Source organism: Heloderma suspectum, chromosome 7, assembly GCF_057233095.1.
Source record: "Heloderma suspectum isolate Gila_16-S chromosome 7, 16-S_ref, whole genome shotgun sequence".
Taxonomy (NCBI): Eukaryota; Metazoa; Chordata; class Lepidosauria; order Squamata; family Helodermatidae; genus Heloderma; species Heloderma suspectum.
Window position 1 is genome coordinate 57,140,539 of NC_139464.1, and position 12,579 is coordinate 57,153,117.

At 41.5% G+C, this 12,579-nt stretch overlaps 1 protein-coding gene across 11 annotated transcripts in view; it reads left to right on the forward strand.

The window, feature by feature from the left end:
- Positions 1-12,579, forward strand: part of CEP290 (centrosomal protein 290) — a 73,639-nt gene that overhangs the window by 31,982 nt on the left and 29,078 nt on the right. For all 11 annotated transcript variants that reach the window (XR_014784390.1, XM_084810343.1, XM_084810346.1 and 8 more), the window contains 11 exons: positions 244-346; positions 2,512-2,742; positions 3,041-3,214; positions 3,979-4,090; positions 5,393-5,595; positions 7,157-7,308; positions 8,259-8,370; positions 8,486-8,941; positions 11,263-11,427; positions 12,105-12,212; positions 12,312-12,446. Coding sequence is in view for 10 of the 11 variants with exons in the window: in XM_084810343.1 (XP_084666469.1) it covers positions 244-346; positions 2,512-2,742; positions 3,041-3,214; positions 3,979-4,090; positions 5,393-5,595; positions 7,157-7,308; positions 8,259-8,370; positions 8,486-8,941; positions 11,263-11,427; positions 12,105-12,212; positions 12,312-12,446 (1,951 nt within the window). In the remaining variant the exon portion in view is untranslated. The remainder of the gene's footprint in view (positions 1-243; positions 347-2,511; positions 2,743-3,040; positions 3,215-3,978; positions 4,091-5,392; positions 5,596-7,156; positions 7,309-8,258; positions 8,371-8,485; positions 8,942-11,262; positions 11,428-12,104; positions 12,213-12,311; positions 12,447-12,579) is intronic.

Sequence of the window (12,579 nt, forward strand, 5' to 3'; positions counted from 1 at the left end):
CCATTAGCCCATATTCGACCATCCTCTGCCTTGTCAAAGATACAAATTTCTCAGTGCAAAATCTGTTATTTCCATCAGTTACTCTTTTATAAAAAACAGCTTATGAATGTCTTGACCTGAACATTTAGCCTTAGGGGTCCAGGTGGCATAATATGTCACTATTGTTACAATAATATGTCTTACAAATTATTCAGAAATAAGGCTCTAAACATGTATGTGTGATCTGTAAAAAATTGTTTTTAGTGAAAGGGAACACTGGCAAACTGCTGGTGAAAAAATACAAGAAGAAAAGAGAAAGCTGGAATTTCAGAAGGAGCAAGACGATATAAAAATAAAGGAATATTCTGTAAGTGGTTTTTTTTTTCCTATTTTCACTTGGATGTAGTGATTTTAACAGACATCAACATAGAGAAAACGTTGAAATGGAGTAGAGCTTATAAGATGTAAGACATAACATGTAAGAATAACTTGTAAGAAACTTAACTTAATGTCATGCTGGGGAACATTTATGTCAATTTCCTTCTGCGAGCTTCCCTAACAGGAAGAGAGACTATTCTCAATCCTTTATTTGTGAAAGCTTCTCAATGGAGAAAAAGAGGAATGCCTGAACTCATAATGGGAGGAAGTGGGTGCTCTCCATTGTTAAATCCAGTGGTGTGGTCTCAGTCTCCAGGACACTTGGAGGAGGAAGAGTTTTAGTGCTCCTGATTTTCATATTAATTTCAAAATCTTGGCTTTCTAGTGTGCGAACCTGCCCACCTCCTCAGTTTTGAATAACAAGTTTCTAATAATTTTGAATATTCCAGTAAATCTACTTACATTTTAGTTTTTGGTTGCTGGAAATAAGCAAAGGCCATGTTCAGACATAATGGGAAACCTGCATGCCAGTGGAGGAGACCAAAAGCTTCTACTTTCACTTTTAAAGAAACCATAGTTCCCCAGGGAACTAAAGCCAAGATCAAACCATGGTTTCAGATACTGGCTTGTTCTCAAATGATAGCTGTAAACAAACCATAGTTCCCTGAGTTCAGACATAGTGAGAAAAGCTTCTATTTTAATTTTCTCCTCTGGCATGCAAAAGTGGAGGGGAGAGTGCATGAGCCCAAGGCTTGAGCAGGCTCATTCACATTGGAGGAAACCACAGTGTCCTTTATGTCTAAACCAGGTTACAATAGCACAGGATTTAGAAAGGAGACTGCAGTCAGTTCCCATTTTAATGATGGTGTATGCCAGATGTGGTGGTGGTTTTTCCTGATCTGAAACTTGGAGACCAGTCTTCTGCGGTGCTCTAGAAAATGTTTTGAACTTAATCTGTTTTGTGTCTGTACCTAAAACATCTAGAGTTGGATCCAGGATTTGCCTTCCACTTGAGAAAGGGCTCAGCTTTTGGAAGTTCCCTCCACCTGATTTTGGGGGATCCCCCCACACCACATTTCAGCCCCATTCAGCCGGGGCTCCTGACTCCCTGTGTAGCATTTTCAGGGGGCTGGAAGGGAAGGAGCGGGGTGGGCTAGTCCATTTCTGTCAGCACAGTTGATCAAGTGTAAATCTGGATCCAGCCCCGATGCATTGTTGAAAAGGGAATAACTATAGGCATCTATAATTGTGTAGCCTTACGAAAAAGTTTTTGTTCTGAAAGTACTTTCCAAAATATTGAAACAACTCTTAAGCTTATAGTAGTTTCAGAAGTTAAATTGTTCTTGTTCAGTGAAGTATTTTCCACTTGTTAGGTTCCTACAGACTTTTTTCTGAAAAGGGTGACTTGTACTATATCTTAATACAATTGTGGCCTTTCCAACTGGAAAAGCTGTGTAATGTTAAGAAAAAGCAATTTGTTGAAAGGCAAGAGACATTGTGTTGTCTGGCTTTCATGACAGGATGTTCAGAAAAGACCCTACATACCTTCCTTTAGAAGTGTTCTCAACCAATCTTAGAAATTTTAGCTTGTGGAGCTGATGTGCATTTCTTTTTCAGTTTATACTGCAAAAGTGTTGATGTACAAAGGCATAGGTATTAAGAACAGCAAGTTCCACTCGTGCATAAAGGCTTTCCTGTCCCCACCCTGCTGTGGACCCTTTCACTCTCTGAAAAGTCACTTCTGACAGTTGTGGATGTCAGAATGGCTTGGGATGTGGCAGGGTTTTTTCGGGGGGCAGGCAGAACTGGTGGAAAGCAACCTCCCTCCCACTTTATGAACGAGGATCTCTGATTTGCACTGTTTTTTCCTCTTCCTCGTGTCACATCTCTAGAGATGTGAAGGTCCCCCCCTCCAAAAAAAGTTCACTTGTGTGTTTTTTCCCACGCCTTCACATCTCTACACATCTCATGCTGTTCCAGGAGGACCCCCAACTCTTGGGAGCAGCTCTTCAGGGAGTGCATGGGTCGGGGAGGAGGTGGGAAAGGCCCATGATATGAATGGAATTCTGTGTTTGGATTCAAGCCGTTGTGTGCAAATATAGTAAGTCTTAATACTTCTGTTGCGGTGCCAGTAACATTGAAAACTCCCCACAGAATTTATTAGATGTGCTTCAAAAGGATAGTGATGACTCTAAACGTCTGTTTGCGGACTACAGTCGAAAAATAACAGTTTTGCGAGTAAATGAAAGATCAATGACAAGGCAGTACACAACCTTACTTGAAATGGAGAGGCATCTTCGAAAGGAGAACGAAAAAATGAAGGCTGAGTTGATGTCTATGGAGGCTGCAGTTGGAGAAAAGATTGGATGTTTGCAAAGGTTCAAGGTATGCTTTGTATGCCATATGAGCCCTGCTTATGCGTTACTTATGTGTAGAACACCTGCGTGTCGACGCAAGAGCGAGGCCACACTGCTGACCCTGACATCAAGATGGATGGATCAGACTATTTTTAGTCCATGTCAGTTTTGCAGGTGTGAATTGGATCAGTTTTTTTCCCAAATGTAGACTGAATTAAATCCTAGCCCATCCCTACTCTGACATTGTGGCTCCAGGCTAGTCCCGCTCACAGTGTCTGCATGTTGGGGTTCTTTTTCAATTAACGTTTCCCCCCTTTTTTATTTAGGAAATGGCAACCTTCAAGATAGCAGCATTGCAAAAGGTGTTGGATGACAGCATACCTCTAAGCGATCTAGAAATGGCTAATAAACAATATAATGAGTTAACTGCTAAATACAGAGATATGCTACAGAAAGATAACTTGCTTGTTCAAAGAACAACTACTCTGGAGCACTTGGAGGTACTATTACTTGTACTTTGCGATAGTTTTAGACTCATTCTCTGCATCCCATAATTTAATTTCCAAGCTGGTGGTGCCGATCCAGCAGGCAATTAGGCTCATTATTATTATAGCCGGGATTTGAAAGGAGAAAGGAGTGTGAAATATCCACAGTGCCCCCCCGTGAAAGCTGCTGGCTCTAACAGTAGAAGGGAGAACCATGTGGGTGGACTTCTTCCTTTGGTCAACGTCATTGACTTACAATAAGGGAATTCATTCTTTGGGAATGTGCAAGCTTGCTGGTACATGCTACTCTATTGCTCCCACTTGGCTTCTTCTAACAATGGGAGAAGCTAAACAAACCAGGAAGCTTCCTGTTCTTTAGCATTTCGTGTGAACTGGGATCTCTGGCTTGAACTGGGATCTCTGGCTTGTTCTAACAAGCCAGAGTCATGAGCCAAGAACAAAGCCTCACTCATGATTCTGTCTTGTTAGGAGAGGAACAAGCCAGGGATCCCAGTATTTAGATGTAATGCTATATAAACAACAGCCAGACTTCCTGGTTTCTTCAGCCACTCACACTGACAGGAGGAGCCAAGTGGGAGCGATCAAGTGGTGTGCACTAGCACCTTTTCTCCTTCACAATAAGCCAGAATTCTAAAGAAACCTGGCTTATTATTACATACAAACAGGCCTAAATAGTCTATTGCTATACAAAGCATTATTTTCATTCAAGATCATATTTAAATTAAGTTTGCAATTCATTTTCACATCTTGCCACGTAGCGTGAGAATGCATCCCTGAAAGAACAGATCACGTCTTTAATCAAGGAACTGGAAATCACAAAAGAGAAACTTCATACAATTGAACAAGCTTGGGAACAAACCGCAAAACTGGGTAAGCACACAATATATTAGAATTATTTTATGATAATGGGATGATGCATTTTATCCTTTTTCGGTAAACCTACTAAATGCAAGAGAATGTTTGCACCTTACCCCCACCCCCTTTTACTTTGAAGTTAACAAGACTATTCAATCTCACATTGTATTCAAAACTTGGTAAGAATCTTAAGTGGCATCCACATACTGACTTAGACTAACATAAAATAAAGTAGGTTGTCGACATGAGTACAAAAAGTATGTCTGATCATCAGTTACTTACCCTATCATTTAATACAGTAATGGGGAAACATTTGTGGCCCAAGGGCCGAATTCCGTTTTGGAAAAGCTCTTGGGGACCGTATTCCAGTGATGGGCAGGCCCAAAGGCAAAAGTGGGTGGGGCTGAAAATTTCACCACTGGAATTTCACCCCCCCCCATTGTTACCAATTTATAGAGGGAAGCATGCCTACTCAGAAGTGAGCATGAGCAGCATGTCTGAAAAGCCTTTCCAAGTAGCATCCTAAATATCAAGCCTTTGACTTGGTTTGTGTGATAGGGCAGCCCACCGTGGCTTAATTTACCTGCGGGGGCTGTTGTGTTGTGCCTGGTGCCCTTGGGCCCCAGCTTGCAGTGGTTTGTTCTGTTGTGCGAACCCGGGCGGAAGGGGTTGTTTAGGGTTATTTGAGGGTTGTCTAACCTTCAAACAGCTCCTGCCGCCTGGGTTTGCACGACTCAACAAGCCACAGCAAGCCGGGCGCCCACAAATGCTATGCAAAAATAGTACCCAGCATAACAGTCCCCATGGGTAAACTAAGCCACAGTGGGCTGTCATGTTGTGCAAACAGGCAGATTGTCTACTCTGGAGTATGCATGAGTGTTATTAGGTCAATGGGCTGGAGGTTCCCCATCCCTGATTTAACATGTCTTACCTACAAGGAGAACCATTTCTATGTATTAGAATTGTAGCCTCAGTGAGATTTTATGTCCTGTTTCCTGATAGTCTGGGAAGAACTGTCCAGCTCCTTGTAAGTATGATGAAAAAAGAGAGGTGATAACAGCCGAATTTGAATCTTGAAGCCACAGCACTAACTAGACCATCAACCGATTATTAGTCTGCCCAGATTTTATGACATTTGATGGGCATCAGGCTAGTTAAAAATTAAATTCTTGCTTCTTACCATGCTTAAATATTTTGGAAAAAATGAGTATTTTTGCCTCTTTGTTCCATAACGCAGATTTTATATTCTGCAAAAATGGTGAAGGGGCATGTGTGTGCAAAACTAAAAATCTGCATTATATTATGGTTGATTTGTAGGAGACAGTGCTTCAGACAAGGCCACAAAAGCCATAACCAACAGTGAGATTGTTTCAATTTCTAAGAAAATTACTATGCTGGAAATGAAAGAACTAAATGAAAGGCAGAGGGCAGAGCATTCTCAGCGAATGTATGAACAACTACGAAACACATTAAAGCAAGCGGAAGAACGTAATTGTGAACTGGAAACAAAGTTTGCTGAGGTTGGCTACTGAGCTTTGATAATTTTGAAGTGTAGAAGATGCAGTAGCAGGTTGTGTTCTCTTTATTTAACTTTAACTTTATTTGTTAATCATATAAGATTTTTAAAATAATGTAGCTTTCTGGTGATGCTTTTAGAGAGACTGTGGAATAAAATGGAAAGTGCATCTAGGGCAGCCTTCCCCAAGCTGGTGGCTACTAGCCATGCTGATTGGGGGTGATAGGAGTTGTGGTTCAACACATCTGGAGGCCACCAGCCTGGGGAAGGCTGATATAAAGTCTACACATTTATATAAGTCTATATAACTCCAAGCATTAATTGGCATTTGTCTATGGAATCTATATTGTGCTCATTGATGCTTCAAATTTCTAGGGTTGCCTCTTTTGCCTTGAGCAATCAGCAGCTGTTTTGCCATTCTGAGCCTTATTGACCATATCTTGTCTCGAACTGTCCTTCCTTTGCTTCTTGAAAAAGTCATTTCTGTTGGTCTCTCTTTTCATCTTTCTCAGCCATTCCTGAGAATATTGCCTAGAGGCTTTTTAATTAAAACTGTGGTCTAGGCATCTTAAATACTCTCAACGCAGCTGAATTTTGACTCCTCTTTTATATGGTAATAGAGTTGCTTCCTATACCTTTTGTACTCAGGTTTGCAAACCAAAATACATGCACATCTTGCTGGATATGAAGGGTGCATGTGAGTTGAAAATGCCTGTTTTCCCCTTTAAAATACACATGAGCAGAAACAGAACAAGCCCCTGCTGGCATGTATTATAAAGGGAAATGTGGGTAATTCCTACATACTTGCACCCTTCATACCTGATGCACTTCTGTGCATTATACACTGGTCTCTTTCTCTGGGAATATAATAAGTGACCATTAGTTTAAAAAGTATGTCTCATCCTACATGCTAGCACTGTCTAGCCTAATTACCATGTTCTTTACTGAAACCTTTACCAGTTTACTTCAGTGTATATACTGGGATTGATGGTTGTGTACATGATCCTTAGCTCAGGGATGGGCAACTCCTGGCCCTCCAGATGTTTTGGCCTACAACTCCCATCAGCCCTCTCCAGCATATATAATGGTGAAGGATCATGGGACTTGTAGGGCAAAACATCTGGAGGGCCAGGAGTTGCCCCCCTCCCTTAGCCAGATAGGCTGTTGGAAGTAAAAAGTGATATTGTGAAACGAAGGCTGACACTTATTCTCAATGCACTTGTACTAAGATAGTAGTGTCCAGTCTTTTTGGCAAGCATCCCACAACTTGAGTCCAAAGTATAAGATGGGGTGTAGTTCATTGTATATGTAGGCCCCCTGTATCTTGGAGAGGGTTTTCCTCGAGTCTAATGAGTCAGGGAGCAGGCAGAAAGGAAGCATGGGAAAGGCAGGTTGGACTCCCTCTGCCACAGCCAGGTGCAGGCGCCATAGCCCTTCATACTCCTGTCCAGGAGCGTCTCAAAAACGTAGATTAGCCACCCATATACTAAAAAAATAGTTTTGCATTGGCTGAATAACACTGTGTTGACATTTCAAATATATTTCCCAAATCTGCCATGTCTTAGCTTACTAAGATCAACCTTGAAGCACAGAAAGTGGAACAGTCCTTGCGGGATGAACTGTCAAGCAGTGTGAGCAAAGCAGTCAGTGAGGCAGACAGGCAGCGAATTTTGGATCTGGAGAAAAGTGAAACGGAACTTAAGGTCGAAGCATCCAAGTAAGTTCCAAAGTGTTCGTGATACTCTGACTGCATCCCTGAGTGAAATGGGACGGAGCAGGCTGGAAAACGTCTTCGAGAGTTTACCTCTCAGTCTGAAGCTACCCACTCCCCGCACTCACATATGTGTGTCACAAAAGCCCTTTGTGAGGAAATTAGCACTGGCAATGTTTTCACTTTAAAAACTAACCACTCCTCATCCCCAAACTGCTTTATGTACTTGGGGAAATGTGAAGAATAGCTGGGGGTTCTTTGGGGGGCAGCTCCTGCAACCAAAACTCTGAATTGTTTGTGTACCTGCTTCTCTTTGGAATGTGGCTTCTCTTTATTTTGAACATTTCTGTGCCACCCTTTAGTAAAGACAGTGCTATTGTGGCAGACTCAGCTGTAGCTTTTTACCAAAATTTCCACCTGCATATAGTCCCCAAACATGCTTTTTCAGCTGTTAGTCACAGAAAAAAACAACAACTATGTACCGAGTGTTAAAATGTAGCTCTTTTATATGGTAACAGAGTTGCTTCCTATACCTTTTGTACTCAGGTTTGCAAACCAAAATACATGCACATCTTGCTGGATATGAAGGGTGCATGTGAGTTGAAATTGCCTGTTTTCTCCTTTAAAATACACATGAGCAGAAACAGAACAAGCCCCTGCTGGCATGTATTATAAGGGGAAATGTGGTAATTCCTACATACTTGCACCCCTTTGATTTTGCAAAAGCCTCAGTTGCTGTACTTCATAAAATGCAGCAAATTGCTTTGTAGGTATATCCTTACCGTATCATGTTCATGATTTTTTCTTCCTATTTATAATGATGTATTTGAATTAGGTTATTTGTAAAGGACCGCAATCTTCAGCCCTAAATAATACTGCTATCCTTGCATTACAGCTAATGAAAATGAACAGCCTTCCCCCCCATTATTGTAAATATTCTTTACTTCTACTGCTAGGTTAAGAGAGATTTCTGATATTGCCAAGATGCAAGTTGCTGCTTTGGAGAATCGGCAGCAATCCAGAGAAAAAGAAGTAGAATCTCTTAGAATGCAAATTTTGGACTTTCAGGTATGGTCCTTGCTGCTAAGACCCATAACCATTGACTTCAGTGGCAAAGATAATTGGCCGAATTCCTTGTAGATGCTTTGCAAACGCATTTGATTTGATCTTATCTGACACTTAGGCACAATCGGATGAAAAAACACTTATTGCAAAATTACATCAGCATATCGTGGCCCTTCAGGTCAGTGAGGCTACTGCTGTGGCTAAGTTAGAGGCTGCTACCTCTAAACTTCAGAAGATGGAGGTTGCTAATATGCGCCTAGAGCAAAAATTGGATGACAAGGAACAAGCATTATATTATGCACGACTCGAGGGGAGAAACAGAGCCAAACACCTACGCCAGACTGTTCAGTCACTGCGGAGGCAATTCAGTGGTGCTTTGCCCCTGGCTCAGCAGGAGAAGTTCTCCAAGACGATGATTCAGCTTCAGAATGACAAACTTAAAACTATGGATGAGGTCCAGCATGCTCAGCAAGAGCGCCGGAATGCAGAGAACAGAGCACTGGAGTTGGAGATGAAATTAAAAGGCTTAGAAGAGCTAATAGCCACGTTAAAAGATACAAGAGGAGCACAAAAGGTTCGAAATATAATAACTTAATTTGAAATATAACTCTGAGCATTGTTTTTATATGCAGTCTGACATGACCCCTGCCTCAGACCAAGTTTTGGATATTTTCCCCACTACAATCTTGGTATCCTGATTAGGCCAGAAGGCAGAGGCAAGTCGGCCTCTGCTTGTTATTTATATTGCTTGGTTAGTGTTTGAGGCAATGCAATGTTACGCAGGCTTCTTGCTTCCCTGGTGGTTACTTTCATGTCTCATAAAGCAAGCTCTGAGCCCTCACGTCCTACTGCTACCCTTTTGCGTTATAACTTCATAACAAGAGCCATGCTGGATCACACCAAGGGTCCATCTTGTCCAACATTCTGTTCACACAGTGGGCATCCAGCTGCCTGTGGGAAGCACACAAGTAGGACATGAGTGCAACAGCACCCTCCCACTCATCTTCCCCAGCAACTGCTGTACTGAGGAATACTGCCTCTGATACTGGAGGTAGCATGTATAACCATCAGGCCTTATGCTTTGGTCGGACTATTTCCAGCCCTGGGACGACACTTGCTAGTTGAGCTGTCTGTGCTTGGTCTCTGCTATTATTTGACAACTCTAAATAACTAATCAGGACTGATTTTAGTTGACAGCACTGGAATGTATTAATAGACAAGTGGGACCCTGCAACAAAATTTGCAGTGTATTCCTGGTGTGTGTATGTTACTTGAGCCTGGGGCTGAGGGGGTTTGAGAAAAAAAAACAAACAGTTGGCATCAAGGACAGCGTTCCTGCTCTAACTTCATGTGCAGTTTTTTTTAATCTTTGAACACTTAAAAGTGCAGCTAGATCTTTGGGTCCTTTTTGACTGGGTATCTAAACCAGCCTCTGACCTGCAATATTAACAATATACTGTATTGCAGGCGTACTGTAAACTCTCTCTCTCTCTCTCTCTCTCTCTCTCTCTCTCTCTCTCTCAATTTCTTGCTCAGCACAATCCTCTAATCTGCATTGGGGGTATAAAGGTGAACTACACTGCAAGGTGGTTGTATGCTACTCTCAGCTCAATTTGTGATGTGAGGATAAAGGCAATGGACTAAACTGTTTTACAGTCTCTGCTTCAGCCCAATCCCCAAAGTGAGGTAGGGGTCTAATAGTGCTGAACAACACTGCAGGGTTGTGGTAAACAACTTGGAGCTTGACCTGCAGTAGTCAGTGTGAACTACACCTCAGGGCTCTCCTAAGCCACTCTCTACCAGTCACGGCCCCTTTCAAACGTCAATATGGCCAATGAACTGCATTTGTTTTGGCAGGTTTTAAAAAATGTTTCTCACTAAGTTAGAATTGAGTTAGAAAGAGATAGTTCTCTTTGCTGCAACCTTTTTGGAGTGATTGGGGTAGTGGAGTGGACAAAGTGGTGCCTAATCCTAGCTACATAGAAATCTTGAATTTCTTCATTGATTTCTCTAGGCAGCTTTCACTTCTGTCCCTGGGGACTTTTAAAAATAATTTCTCAGTTTGAAGCAGGAAATGTCTTATCCAGACAATGAAATGGCGCTCTCTCTCTCTCTCTCTCTCTCTCTCTGTACCTTTTTATCTCTTTGTGTCTTCCTCTCTTTCTAGCCACTCCATTCCATTCCCCCTCTCATCCAGTTGTCAGGTTTTTCCAAATTTGTTTGCATTTCTACAAAGCTCTGATTCTACAAAGTTTGGAGTCTGCCAACACCTCCCTCTATAATTGCAGAAACTCTCCCCTGAAGTTCAGAACTAGAATTATATGATGTAGTTGTGACCCTCAGGGTTTAAATAATTTTAATGTTGGGTTCTTTGACTACAAAGAATAGTCTCTGTGTTGCATTCTACTGATAATGTTCCATCATTGATGGTATTTTGTATTTATATTTCATTCTTTGTGAACTCATCTTGTTAATTTGGGCTGAATGCAAAAAGCTCATCAAATGTGTGCTGGTGCTTCCTCCCATGCATCAAGGATTCCTGACTGTTATTTTTTGAACCACAGCTCCTTGCACTTTCCACAGTTTCGGGACTTGCTTGTTGGGTGGCACATGGGTTGCTTTTGAAGAGTGGGGCTCAGAAGCACCACTGTGCATTCCATCTTGATTTCAACATTAGTTTATCCTCTGTGAATCTCAACTGCTAAGAGAATGTATCTACAATCCTTTCAGTCCACTCTTGCCTGCCAAACCTCCACTTACAATGATGCAGTTAATCTCTAAAGTGCCATAGGAATTTTTGCTGCAACAGCTTAGTACCAAGGTATTCTACTGGAATTGGTTCAGCTTGGTCCTTAAATTACTGTTGCAATTTGAACAGTTGTTGTGTATTATCAGGTAATTGAATGGCATATGAAAACTGAGGAGCTTCGTCTTCAGGAACTCAAACTGAACCGTGAATTAGCCAAGAAAAAGGAGGAGATTAAATATTTGAACAATATTCTTTCTGAATATGAGCACACAATCAATAACCTGGAAGAAGAAATTGTACAGCAGAACAAGGTACTGAAAAGCATATGGTGTTGTTGTTTAATTAATATAATTAATTAATATAACTTTAGTAATACTGCAGGGACAGAACAGTCCAACAGAATGTGGATTACTGCTCCAAAGGTGAATGAACTACTACACCCAAAATCCTACCAGGCTCATGCTGGAAGGGCAAGATTGAGTGAGGAGCAGTATATGTTTATTCCCGCTTTTTGCTCTTTGTTGTTGTTGTTGTTTTTTAGCTATTTCCCTCCTATTGCAAATTATGGGAGGATTATGGCAAATTATTTTACATCAGCTCCAGGGCTAGTGTAAATCCTCCCCTCCCCAATGTAGGGAGTGTATTTGGGGACTGGGAGGGCTTTAAATTTTTTTAGGGGGTTGGACTCGATGGCCTTGTAGGCCCCTTCCAACCCTACTATTCTATGATTCTATGAAATCCTGAAGATCCAAAGCTTCTTTTGATCCTCCCCCTTTTAAACCTCTTTTAACCTATTCACACTTAGGAGGACAATGTTATCCTATGGCCCTTGGGACACCCTTCCAGCAGTTTTAACATTGCAGCCTTAAAGTCCTACACATTTATTTTTTTGCATGCAGGATTAAAAATGTCTCATTGTCTGTGATACCTTTGTGTCAGTCTCACATGGTCTGGCATAAAGTCTTATTAAATTTGTCCAACCTTGTAGTTCCACGAGGAGAGGCAGATGGCCTGGGATCAAAGAGAAGTAGAATTGGAACGTCAGCTTGACATATATGACCGTCAGCAAAAGGACATACTAATTACAGCTCAAAAGGTACTTAGGATTATTATATTTGAATGGTATCAGTATTTGTATTTATTGTACTCATCAGAAAGAAAGCCAGCCCTTTTTGTTTCCTTTTCTCCTCTGCAGTTTGATGAAGCTACAGGATCGGTTCCAGACCCTAATTTGCCCATTCCACATCAGCTTGAGCAAGCTCTAAGGAAAATTAGAGAACATATTCGAACAATCCTGGAAATGCAGGCCACCTGCAAATCCTTAGAAGAGGTAATTGGACTGATGCACTAACTGAATCTCATGGTTTTAGGAGAGTATTTCAGAGAGAGAGAGAGTGATAACACTGTTTGGGCCAGACTATAACTATACAGTAAATCTCCTTTTTCTTTTACTCTGTGCAAAC